Raw genomic sequence first — 12,406 nt, 5'->3', positions numbered from 1 at the left:
GTAAAGTCACATGGGGTTTTTTTTGTTGTTGTAGGCAACACATACTAAAAATGTATGATGTGTTTACAATATATATACACTTTTTTTTTTCCATTGAGACAACACCTGTTTTGCATATTTTTGCTGTCGTGAGGGATTCTATTCAGAGGGGGTGAATAATTTTGAAAATGAAGAAATCATTATAAATTGCATTTTCAGTTGAATTTGGGGAACACACTTGAAGCATTTGTTATGTTGAACTATTTCAGTTGCTTTTGTTTGATTTGTTCATTGCAAAAAGCTGAACGTCTGTAAATTTTGACAATAAACCTGATTTGCGACGGGGGTTGAATCATTTTGATTGCAAATTTACAGGATAGGATCGTGTAGTATACAAACATTTTTTCCCAACCAACTGCTTGTTCACTCCAGTCCACAATTACAAATAAATTCTTTAGTACCCAGTTTGATCAACTAGGCCTATAATTAGCATTCATGTAATGTAAGAAGCTGTAGCATGAAAATCATGGACCATTCTGGGCATACAGAATAAAATAGCTGTGATTATTATCTCAACTTCTAACTGTAATCAAACATTTCTCACCAAAAGACTAATTTAGACAACTTACATATATTTCCAGTCACTTTCTTACCTGGACATTGTGCAACAACGTTTGATGTGAATAGATATGTACATCGCATATACATTTACATTATTCATTTAGCAGACGCTTTTATCCAAAGCAAATGAGGAAATACAAAGTTAAAAAATGCAAAGCGATATGTCAAGCAGAGAACAATACAAGTAGTGCTACCATACAAGATTTATAATTGAGTTCTAGAAAAAGCAAAGTGTGCGGGGGGCGGGGGCTGGTTAGGTGTTCACGGAAGAGGTGGGTCTTTAACTGTTTTCTTGAAGATAGTGACACATTCTGCGATCCGGATTGAGGTTGGAAGTTCATTCCACCACAGATAGTGTGAAGGTTCTGGAATGGGACCTTGAGCCACGCTGAGTAGACATTACTAAGCGTGGGTCATTAATTGATCGCAGATTGCGTGAGGGAACATAAGCCTTCAGGAGAGTGTTGAGGTAGGGGAGTGCTGTTCCATATACAGTATGAACACTGGGCATCAATATGAACTTTGTTTACTCGCCTTTAATTAATTATCTGTATTAATAAAATTGTGAATGTTCTCTTGAAACCTACCAATTCTATGATTTTAAGATACTGATGATACTAAACATTTTCAATACTCAAACTATGACATTTTAAATCATTTCTCACATATAGTCAGAGTCATTAAAATAACATTTATAAAATTAGTTTTGTATTTCCTATGTATTAGCATGGCCCTTTTTAATACACATAATTAATACAGTACTGTTCTCTTTCCCTTATATCCAAGCTCCTTTCTTATTAATGGATAATGACAGATTTTTTCTTTTTTTTTTTTTATCTCTGGGCCCTTTAATAATTCAGTCTGACACTACAGATTTCAAAACACATCCAGGCATAGAGTCAGTCCCACATGCCAGACTGCTAAAGTCACTCAGCACGCTGCCTCACTGACCCACTTTTTCACAGACCCTCTCCCCCCTAATTCCTTACAGTCACAAATGTGCAGCCAAAATAGACCAGAGGCCTTCGGGTCCGAGTTTCCTGCCCTCCGCATGTTATGCAAAACCCCATGCGCCCAGAGGAAATCAGCTACAATCACACCGCATCAAATTCATCAATTCATCTTCGGCAACCGCTTTGTTCTTTTGTGGAGCCTATCCTATACACCATAAGCACACCCACATTTGCATGCTCATTTGCATGCAACACATCATTAGGTCTAGATAAACGACGAAACTTCACATGCCCCTAAGCCCAATTCCCCACAACGTACATTTTACTTTGCTCCTAAATTGCTTTCAAGTTATTTATACATGCTTTGTTTAGAAAGGACAAAATGATATACAATCGCTTTCATGCTTTCAACATGCAAAGAAAAAACAAACAGACTTTGGCAGAAAGATTTATATAACTGCTGACTTGTATAACTGATTATCACAATGATTGTAACTGATTATATCTTGACAGGCAGTGCACATTTTTCTTATCATGAATATCGTCACTACTGCTGCCTTCCAGCTACATTTCTGTAGGACAGACACCTAAAAACAATTCCACCAAACCTGAGCAGCCATTCATAATCTTAAATGTAAATCATAGCAGTTTAAATCCTGTTTAAATTAGCAGTGATATTTGTGTTTATGGTTATTTACGGTTGCGTATCCAGTTAAAGAACTGTGCGAAATGTTTATGCTACCTGATAAAAGACCCTTCAGAATGCAGACCTGAACCTGCGTTCATGGTCCGTATCATAAGTTTTACCAATTAGTACTTTACAAACAAAGTATTAGTACTAGTATTATTACTTTACTACAAATGCAGCATGAGGAATTAAGTTGTTTTTTTTTTTTATCTGCACATTCACTCTTGCATTGATTTTCCTCAGCTCAACTACAGAATAGTCTGAAATCACCCAAGGCCATGTCGTCTTTTAGAGAAGCCTGCAATGTTCTCCTGGCCAGCCTTGTAAATCAAAAATCCTCTTTCTCCGTAAAATATTCTAACTCTCACACCATGATTTTCATGGCCAAAGATGACTTCGGGATCAGCAAGGTAAACAAATGCCACAATATATCATATCATATCATTGCCCCATGAATTTAGGTATAATCATTAATTCTGAAGGATGTCCAACAAGCCATCGCATGTTCTTTTGCTTAGGAGGAATCTGTAAAGTAATCAGTACATGCTTGGGCCCGGCAGATAATTGGGCCTCATGCAGAACAAAAGCTGGCAAACCAGCTTAGTGTTTTTCTGCGTGAACCACGCCTTTGCAGCTAAGCAGGAAAGTATTCATCACAGGGAGGCTGGTAAATCATTGTCAGGTGTCTCCAAGTTACCACTTTAGATGTATCTTAAGATTCGTGTGTGCTACATATAATAATCATGAAAGTCATTCTTGACCTCAGTTTAATGTACACGGTCTCGCGCAACAGTCTAACGCTGTGTAATTTCAACTTCAAGACTTCATTTATCCTGTAGCCTTATTAAAGATCAGATGTGTGAAATGTTTCGGATGACTTGCTGACATTCTGTGCAACAGGGGAAGTTATTTAAGCCATGACCATTTTGGATCATCATGGGAATATAATAACAGTTGTCTTCTGTAATCATTATACCATCTACACTTCCTTCCTCCCTTCCTTCCGCATACTCTCCCTGTGTCTGTGAAGGGTTTTCCTCCAGGTTCAATGCTGTTCTCCCAGCTCCCAAAAACAAACAGGTGGACTGGCTACTCTAAATTGCTCCTAGGGGTGAAAGAGTGTGTGAATGTATGTGCATGGTGCCCTGCAGTGGTCCCATCTGAGGTGTATTCCTGCCTCATTCCTGGGATAAGCTCCAGATTCATCACAACTCTGACCAGGATAAAACAGTTACTGAAGATGAACAAATAAATGAATGAATGAACTGCAGGAGTAGTGTTTGTTACTCCTGTTACTCCTGAGATGCCAGTAATCCTGACCCTTTCTGCTCTCCAGACCTGCCTGATCCATCCTGATGCCCTACTTCTGCTTGGAGTCCTCATCAACTGGAGGCTACATTCTGCTACTGGGGACGGCCCCAAGCGGTGCAGCCTGGAGACTGCTGAGGATGGCGCCACTTGAAGTGCCATGGGAATAGTTTTGGACCTCAATTTCACAATTTCGCAGTGGTTGCTGGGACTACGGTTGCTACTGTGGCCTTATGACTGCAATTTCCAAATACAGTTTTGCACTCAAGCCTCCTTTAGTGAACAGTGGATCAGTTCAACAAAACAGACTTCATATAAAATCTATAATGAACTTCCCTTTAATTTCATACAATCCGTTGTTACCCAGATGAGGATGGGTTCCCTTCTGAGTCTGGTTCCTCTCAAGGTTTCTTCCTCATATCGTCTTAGGGAGTTTTTCCCTCTCCATCGGCTTGCTCATTACGGATAAATTCACACCTTTAAAATCTGTATCCTGTGTTTATATGTTTCTGTAAAGCTGCTTTGAGACAATGTCCATTGTAAAAAGAGCTATACAAATAAAATTGAATTGTTACAATACTCCTTTTAACACGTCCTCCTGGTCTTCCCCTGCATAAGTGTGTGACGCCTACGTCACACAAGTGGCTACTTGAAGAACAAGAGCAATAGGGGACAACAGGGAGCACATGTTAAAATAGGAACACACTTGATCTCATTAGTAAGCATAAACTTGAGAAAAGTGATATCCATGATGATTTGCACACTAAATATACGTCAGTGTGCAGAGACGTCTGCAATACTTCAACAGGGAGGAAAGCCATTTTACCCCTTTTTTAGACAGGTACTGGGTTTTCAAAACATTACCTATCGAAGCAAAAGTTTTAATGATTTTTTTGTGGGGGTTTTTTGGTTTGTCCCCCCCAATCCCCAATTTTCTCCCTAATTTAGATATTTCACACCCATGAGGCAGCTTCCCACCCATCACACACTAGCTACCAACCAGAGAGGACGAAGGATATCACGTGCTTCACCGAGGACCGTGAAGCCAACTAACCACATCTTTTCGAACTGCTGCTCATGCAACGCCAGGAAGCAGTGTAACACACTCGGAGGAAAGCGCTATCCACCCACTGCCGCATGCATGAGCATGAGAGAGAGACAGAGAGAGAGAGAGAATATGCCACCCCTCCTCCCTCCCTCCTCCCTCCCTCCTCCCTCCCTCCCTCTCTTGGACTCCCAACCATGGATGGCTGTGGCATCATCAGAACTCGCGATTTCCGGATAACAGGCTGAACACTTTTCTGTTGCTCCACTCAGACGCCATATGCGGTTTTGAGAAATGTGAGCATAAGGTACATGGTGTAGTCACTTTTCACGTTTTGGAAATCTGCACTGCAGTCTATGGTGATGCCGTTCCACACCTCACAAAAGGAGTCATCTAACAAAACTGAATAATAAAATACTTGAGCTAAGAAGAATAATGGTATGACCCATGGTAATGGGAACGTACAGAGGCTTTCAATGATCATACTGAAACTGAATACTATCCTACAGGATCCTAGTAGGATCTTTCAAGTTTGTTATAATAACATGTTAACTACATTTCCTATTGACGTCAGCTCTATATGACACAAAAGCAAAAGACCTACCTTGAGGAGATGCTGGTTGACCCATTTCGTAAACGTCTTTTTCTGCACTCTGTCTCGTTCATCTGTAAAAACAATAAGCTTGAGGTTAGTGTTGGCTTGAAGTTTGTGCTACCACTGTATACACTTATAAAGGGGAACGTTATATCTGTATATATTAGGAGTATAAATGCAGCACTGTCATCATCACAGGTTTATTGAGTTCCGTTTGTGTATATGATGAGTCAAACTGGAATTAGCACATAACCAGGAATAATCCCAGAAAATCCAGAAACATCCCATATACTGGAATTCCCCTTTCTGCATGGCACACCAGCACCCGTGTCCTCCAGCATTAACACCACTCGTGGAGCCCTCATTTATAACCTCATATAAACCCATAAGTGTTCTCAAAACATTTAGGATCAATTAGTGCGTGTTATTTCTCACACCGTAAAATGCCTATAATGGTGTACAATAAAGATGATATAAAACGTTGTTTGGCTTCTAAACTAAGCTCCAGAGCACATTTTCCCTGCTATGTGATCCACATGTTCTGAAAGGAAGGATAATTATAGAAAGCTATATTAAAAAAAAAAGTCTTGATCTCCATGAGGCACTGGCTCCATTACGTACTGCTCCTGACCACAGTATTTTCTTTTTCCTGGAACCACGGCGACAGGCCCACACCCATGCCTCACACACAGAAGCCATAGCTGCCAGAGCCATATCTCCCTGCCATTCTCGCATGAAGCTAAGCAAGGTTGAGCCTGGCCAGTACCTGGATGGGAGACCTCTGCGGAAAACTAAGGTTGCTGATGGAAGTGTTATTAGTGAGGCCAGCAGGGGGCGCTCACTCTGTGGTCTGTGTGGGGCCTAATGCCCCTGTATAGTGACAAGGACACTACACTGTAAAAACAGCAAGGTCTTTCGGATGAGACGTTAAACCGAGGTACTGACTCTCTGTAGTCGTTAAATATCCCAGGACACTTCTTATAAAGGGATAGGGGTATAACCCTGGTGTCCTGGTGAAATACCTCCACTGGCCCTTCTCTATCATGGCCCCCTATTAATCCCCATCTCTTTACATCGCCTTATAGATGAATCAAACTGCGGATGTTAATAATTAAGATGGGCTCAGAGAGCGAAACTTGAGCAGACTTTTCTCACCTTCCTGATTAAGACACAAATTGCGATATAAGAAATCTGCTCGACATTCATCATAACCTTGACGTTGTGTCATCAGGTTAGACAGCTAAGCGTTTTATTGCGAGTCGATTCCTGGAATATGATCAACTGCTTTTCCTGTACAGTGACTCATTACGCTTTTGACACTGAATTCACTATTTGAGATTTAGAACACCATCACATTTATTCTCTCATTTTTATGCAACGAGATTCTGAAGGAGCTTGATCTCCAAAAGCAAGACAGGCGTTATATAAACTATACGCCTTTACTCACTAGCCTGTACTTACTGCTTCAAGGGCAATACCAAGCTTAATAACAGTCAGTAATAAGCATTGGGCTGTAACTATAACCACTGTAACTCACTTTTTGTGCATGTTTCTGAGGAGCGGTTATGACATTAACACTCAGCAACAGCAACTTATCTCCTGAATCCCGTCTGGCAGTGCTATGTGGCTCTAATACAAAATTTCAAAACTTAAAAAATATATTATATATATATATATATATATATATATATATATATATATATATATATATATATATATATATATATCTTATGAACAGCTTTGTGTTCACAAAAAAAAGAAAGTTGTAATTTAGCACTAAGAACATTAATCTGGTGGGTTCTATGACATTAATCTGTGTGTTTTATTTATTTGATTTGCCAACACAAACACGTGTGTCATCTGTATCCTTTCTCATGACTTATTGCCATCATCATCATCATTATCTTTGGTCATTGATTAGACCCTGTGACAGTAGCATCTCCACACGCTCTTAGGGGAAGAAGAAGAAGAATAACAACAACAACAACAACAACAACAACACAATGTCTATGTAACCGCATAGAACACTCCTTCAATCTAAGCACTTCAGCTCACGTGGCATAAATGGCACGCTATTTCAGGCAACAATATTTACAGCAAATATCTAATTTCCCACCCTAGAAAGAAAAGTGCATCACGGACTTCTGACTCGTTATCACAGACAAACACGACCTTTCCCCTTTTCCCAAACTCTTTCCACAAAGTGAAAGAAGGAAGTCGCTTGCTAATGAGACAGTAAAGAGGTGGCGTAAAGCAGGAAATGGAGAACAGCTACTGACCCATGCAGCACATGAGCATCACCAGGTGAGCCCTGATCTCCCGGTCGCTCTTCATAAGGTTCAGCATGGCGCCAGGGGACTCTGCAACTCTCACAACTCCCCGCATGTCTCATATTCCTGCTGTGGAGAACGCGTGTAGCTGAGGGAGTGACTCCTAAACTGCCTAAATGCCTCTAAAGAAGCAAATACTCCCTCCTTCTCTCACTCTCTCTCTTTCAACGCACTCCGTGTCGAACGAGTTCAGTCAGGTTTTCCAGCGTCGCTGCCTGACTGACGGAGTGTCTGACTAAGTGACTGAGTGGCCGCACCACATGGAGAATGTTTACTCTGTGGTAAAGGAGGGTGTGAAAGGCATGAGCGTGACCTGCTGTGTGGTCCTGTGTGGACCTTTTAAAAACTGGTTAGAAAGAAGGAGTCGACCGACTTTTCAGCACAACTTGGACTTTTCACACTTTTAGTTTTTTCCATGAAGTGTGAAAGCTGTTTTCCAGCCTGAGAGAAGCCCAGAGAGACACAGTATAGTTAACATAAGGTGTGGAAGACAATCGTTCTCAACGATGCATGCTGAGTAACATGCAGGCTTGGGGAGTAACGGGATACATGTAACAGCGTTACGTAAGCAGAACACGATAAATTGGTAACTGTAATCCGTTACAGTTACATCAAAAAAAAAAAAGGTGATCAGATTACAGGTACATTTTTAAAAATGGGAATTAGGGCTTATTATTATGATTATTTTCATAATCGATTAGTTGGCCAGTTATTTTCTTGATTAATCGGATGGGGGCGGGGCAAGCTTTCAGCACCTTTTTTTTGTTTATTTATAATAAAATCTACAAACTGAATGTTACAAATATAAACTACAGACTAAAACTTTACACAACTGTTTCTCCAAAACAGAAAAGAACCCAACATACACACCCCAGAATATATTATTAATTTAGGACTGTAGTTTAATTCGGTGCATTTTTGTGCATCCATAAAAAATAATGCATAAATACTATAAAATAAACTTTACAGCATTTATGCATTATGTTTAAGGACGCACAAAAAGCACCGAATTAAACTACAGTCCTAAATTAATAATAAAAACTCACTTTCACTGCACCTTGTGGTTTCTGTTACTCGCTGCCTTTAGACATGTTATTTTACTTGTTTACTTTTAATCATAGTGTTTTAATTAGACATTACAGATCTTACTCGCTCTTCCACTTTGTATCAGTGCATCTACACCACGCGTGAGGAGCAACGCTGCCTCGTTACTAACGGATCACTTCCGTTATAATAAACGACAGAATTTACACTGCAAGCGTGCAAATACAGCATATAATGACAATAAACTTAAATTAAACTAAACCTTTTTAGCAGCTTGCACCAGTTTCCCCTGCCCCTTGCACACAGTGGAGCATTTTGGATATAAACATAACTTTGTCCTCGTGCATCAGTTTGATCTCCGCGGTGGTTAATATAAAATGCTCTCCTGCCTTAGAGGACTTTCTTCCTCAGTTACATGACGATTTCGCCTCCGTCTGATGGTGACTGAGGTCATTTTGGGATTAAAAGGTAACGCTGATGTAAACAGTAACCTGAAGCAAATCATCGTCTGTGAATCTGGGTGTCTGCTAATGCTAGCGTGCGTATGACGTCATGTGCCGTCGACTAGGAAGCGGCTTATACTTCCGGTTAGTAAAAAAAAAAAAACCCGCTAGTGTTATATTTGAGATGATATTACCTTTCTAAAATCCACACACTAGACGATACTGCAGAGTGCATAGTGTAATTGTACAGTACTTCATTTGGGACACAACTTTAGTATTTACTCTCCGAAGCGCATCTCCCCCATGCTGTGCGCAGACCAACTAATCGATAATGTGATTCGTTGACAGCAATTTTCATGATCGATTATTATCGATTAGTTGTTGCAGCTTTAATGGGAATACTATCACGATTACTTATTCTTTTCCTTTAAAACAAACAAACAAAAAAAAAAGCTGGTTCTGGTTCTTTCTTGCCAGTCGTGACTCACATGAGCAACATCCTGGTGCTTGCGCAAAGTTAATTTGGTAGAAATGAAGACAAATTGTTCTCTGAAACGCTTTTGGTAGGGTGAACATATGTCCTCTTTTTCAAAACTTAAAAAAAAAAAGCGTCCGGTTGGGATTTCTAAATTTGAGAAAATGTCCGGAATTCGGATTTAGTTTCATTATGACGTGCTTATGGTTTAATATTGCAACGTGCGCATATTTGCATTGCTTTAACCCCTCTCTGTAATTCCTGCCTTCTCACACACCAATTGTTCGATTCTAAAAGGCTTGTAGGAACTATTGGCAAAAATGCCTGCCTCTCAACCATTAGCCAACTCTCAGCAAACGCGAGAAGGTGAAGCGCTGTTGTTGCTGGACAATAGCAGCAAACGACAGCTGCCCTGAGTCGAAACAATGCCCATGGCCATATAAGGTCATTTTTAATTTCATGTTATCACATTGCTTCGTATAACCCGGCCATTCAAATGTGGAAATGATGGCAGAAGGTTCACTTATATTATGTGAACATATGCATCTAATATTTTATTTCATTCCATGGACATTCAAAAGAATGTAGGAATTTATATATATTTATGTGATGCTAATAGTATCTTTTTCAGTGTATCAAAATCTGCATTCATAGTAAAGTGTGATTCATAGTGATATATATATACACACACACACACACACACACACACGCACGTACTTTGAGTGATTTGTAATGAGTTATTAAATCAACATTAATCTTTCAAAATATCAAATGATTTGAATGGCTTCTTCAAGCTTATGAGATTTAAAAGTGCTTACTGACTATTCTTAGTTAATTAATCAGTATGTTTCAGGAAAGTTTCAGGCTTGACCAAATCCAACCCTGAAGAAGCTGCGTATCTGTTTGTTTGTGTGGGTGCACGTGTGTGTGTGTGTGTGTGTGTGTGCGCGTGTGTGTGTCAGCACTCTTTGGTCACAGGATGTTCGGAGGTGAACTGACCACCTGACTGACACCTGAACGTCCAGATAATCGATGAGGATATTCTTCTGACTCACAGCCCATATAAAGAAATTTCCTAAGTTTATCTATGCCCTAACCAATCAGAATCATTCAACCTGACATAACCTGTCTAGCTTGGTGATTGTGTGAGTATAATTGTGGCTGTAATGTGCGTCTACGCAGAGCGGCCTATGAACTCCTTGCTGAGTGTTGAAGCGGACTTCTGCTGATGAGACTGTAAACTGTTCTTCAGTAAAATTTTCTCCAATTGATGGCATCTCTTGACTCCTGGTCTTCATTGATCGTATCCATATCTGGTCCCATCTGGGTCTTTAACTGTAAATTCCCCTACAGTAGTAACACTGCATAAGGGACAGTGATCTTTTATTTATTTATTTATCTTATTAAAACAAATCCAAACACTGAACATGTTTTTAAGCTCTAAATAAAAGTATTTTAGATTGTATTGCTTTCCTCTTGACTTTATTTACATATGTGGCCTTGAAGTAATCCAAAAGTAATCAGATTACATGACTTTCATATTGTGATACTTGGAGTATGTTACTGATGACATTTTTATGAAGTGATTTGTAACTGTAACAGAATACATTTTTAAAGTAATGTGATTGCTTCGACTTGTCACGCTGCTTCCCATTTCGTGACGATGTAATCAGGGAAACTGTATGGTTCGTGTGTGTGATTAGAAGTCAGGTCATGATGATAATAAAATAATAAAACTTTTATGCCTCATTGGCACATTACATCCTTCAGTGGTGGTGTTATTATTGCGGAGGCCTGTGTGGAAAATTAATAACAATTATACCCTTATGACACACCTTTACGGTGTTTATCAAAAGAGATTAGAGCAATTTCACCCTCATCAGTGTGACATTAAGTCATATCTATGTGCAAGGTCTATTATTGTGTGCACAACCTCAGCGTTAGTGACAAGGAGTGCACATCCGATCATATTTTGGCAAGAAATTCCGTATTATTTCATTTAAATACAATGAGGTTTCATCCGGGTGACCATTGCATGAAGTCCAAAATATACTGGAACTAGCTACGTGATCAATAAATCGTCAAACCCCACGGGTATACAGTAAAAATACAGTACATTTAAATGATTTACATGAATACACATAGAAGCCTAGAGACTACTTGTACACAGATGTTCATTTCTAATAAGGGCCTCAAGCAATTACAATCCTGGGAGAATTCTGCCCCCTTGAGGACTAAAACATATGCAAGTTATTTTATTTTATGATTTTTTTTTTTTTTTTTAAATATACTATTCGAGTATCATTCCATCTTAAATCAATTCAATTCAATTTTATTTGTATAGCACTTTTTACAATGGACATTATCTCAAAGCAGCTTTACAGAAACACAAACACAGGATACAGATTTCAAGTGTGTGGATTAATCCCAATTGAGCAAGGAAAGTAAAAATTCCCTAAGATGATATGAGGAAGAAACCTTGAGAGGAACCAGACTCAGAAGGAAACCCATCCTCATATAAATCACACTACTACTCATAAATTCCAGGTCAACCTCTGAAACCCGTGCCATAAATTCCATGCTAACACCTACGAGCTGGTTTAAAGGTGGCTATGTGACAGTAAGCATGTCAGCTCTTGATTATCTGATAATAGGATAATGATAAAGCTGATTTGCCTAACTAGGCAGTAATCGTAACCACATTATAGGCAATAAATTCATAAACGCTCTCCTCTAATCTCCTCTCTTACCCGTGTTTCATTTGGGTCCACACATGCTTTGTTTGTGGAATGGTGTCTAGGTCCAGGGTTGCTGCTCCTAAACAGCCACCATTTCGAGATACCACTAATCAACTAATGGGCTTTTCCAAATGAGGAATATTTGAGTGGCTGTCAAAACGTCGGTCATTTCATTTAAAAGTAACAA

At 39.4% G+C, this 12,406-nt stretch overlaps 1 protein-coding gene across 6 annotated transcripts in view; it reads right to left on the bottom strand.

Moving 5' to 3' along the window:
* Window positions 1-12,406, bottom strand: part of dst (dystonin) — a 148,462-nt gene that overhangs the window by 104,095 nt on the left and 31,961 nt on the right. For all 6 annotated transcript variants that reach the window (XM_053620544.1, XM_053620536.1, XM_053620540.1 and 3 more), the window contains one exon: window positions 5,199-5,260. In XM_053620544.1, coding sequence (XP_053476519.1) covers window positions 5,199-5,260 — 62 coding nt within the window. The remainder of the gene's footprint in view (window positions 1-5,198; window positions 5,261-12,406) is intronic.

The sequence above is a fragment of the Ictalurus furcatus genome, chromosome 3 (assembly GCF_023375685.1).
Source record: "Ictalurus furcatus strain D&B chromosome 3, Billie_1.0, whole genome shotgun sequence".
NCBI lineage: Eukaryota > Metazoa > Chordata > Actinopteri > Siluriformes > Ictaluridae > Ictalurus > Ictalurus furcatus.
Note: the sequence above shows the minus strand (reverse complement) of the source record. Positions and strands in the feature narration are given on the sequence as shown.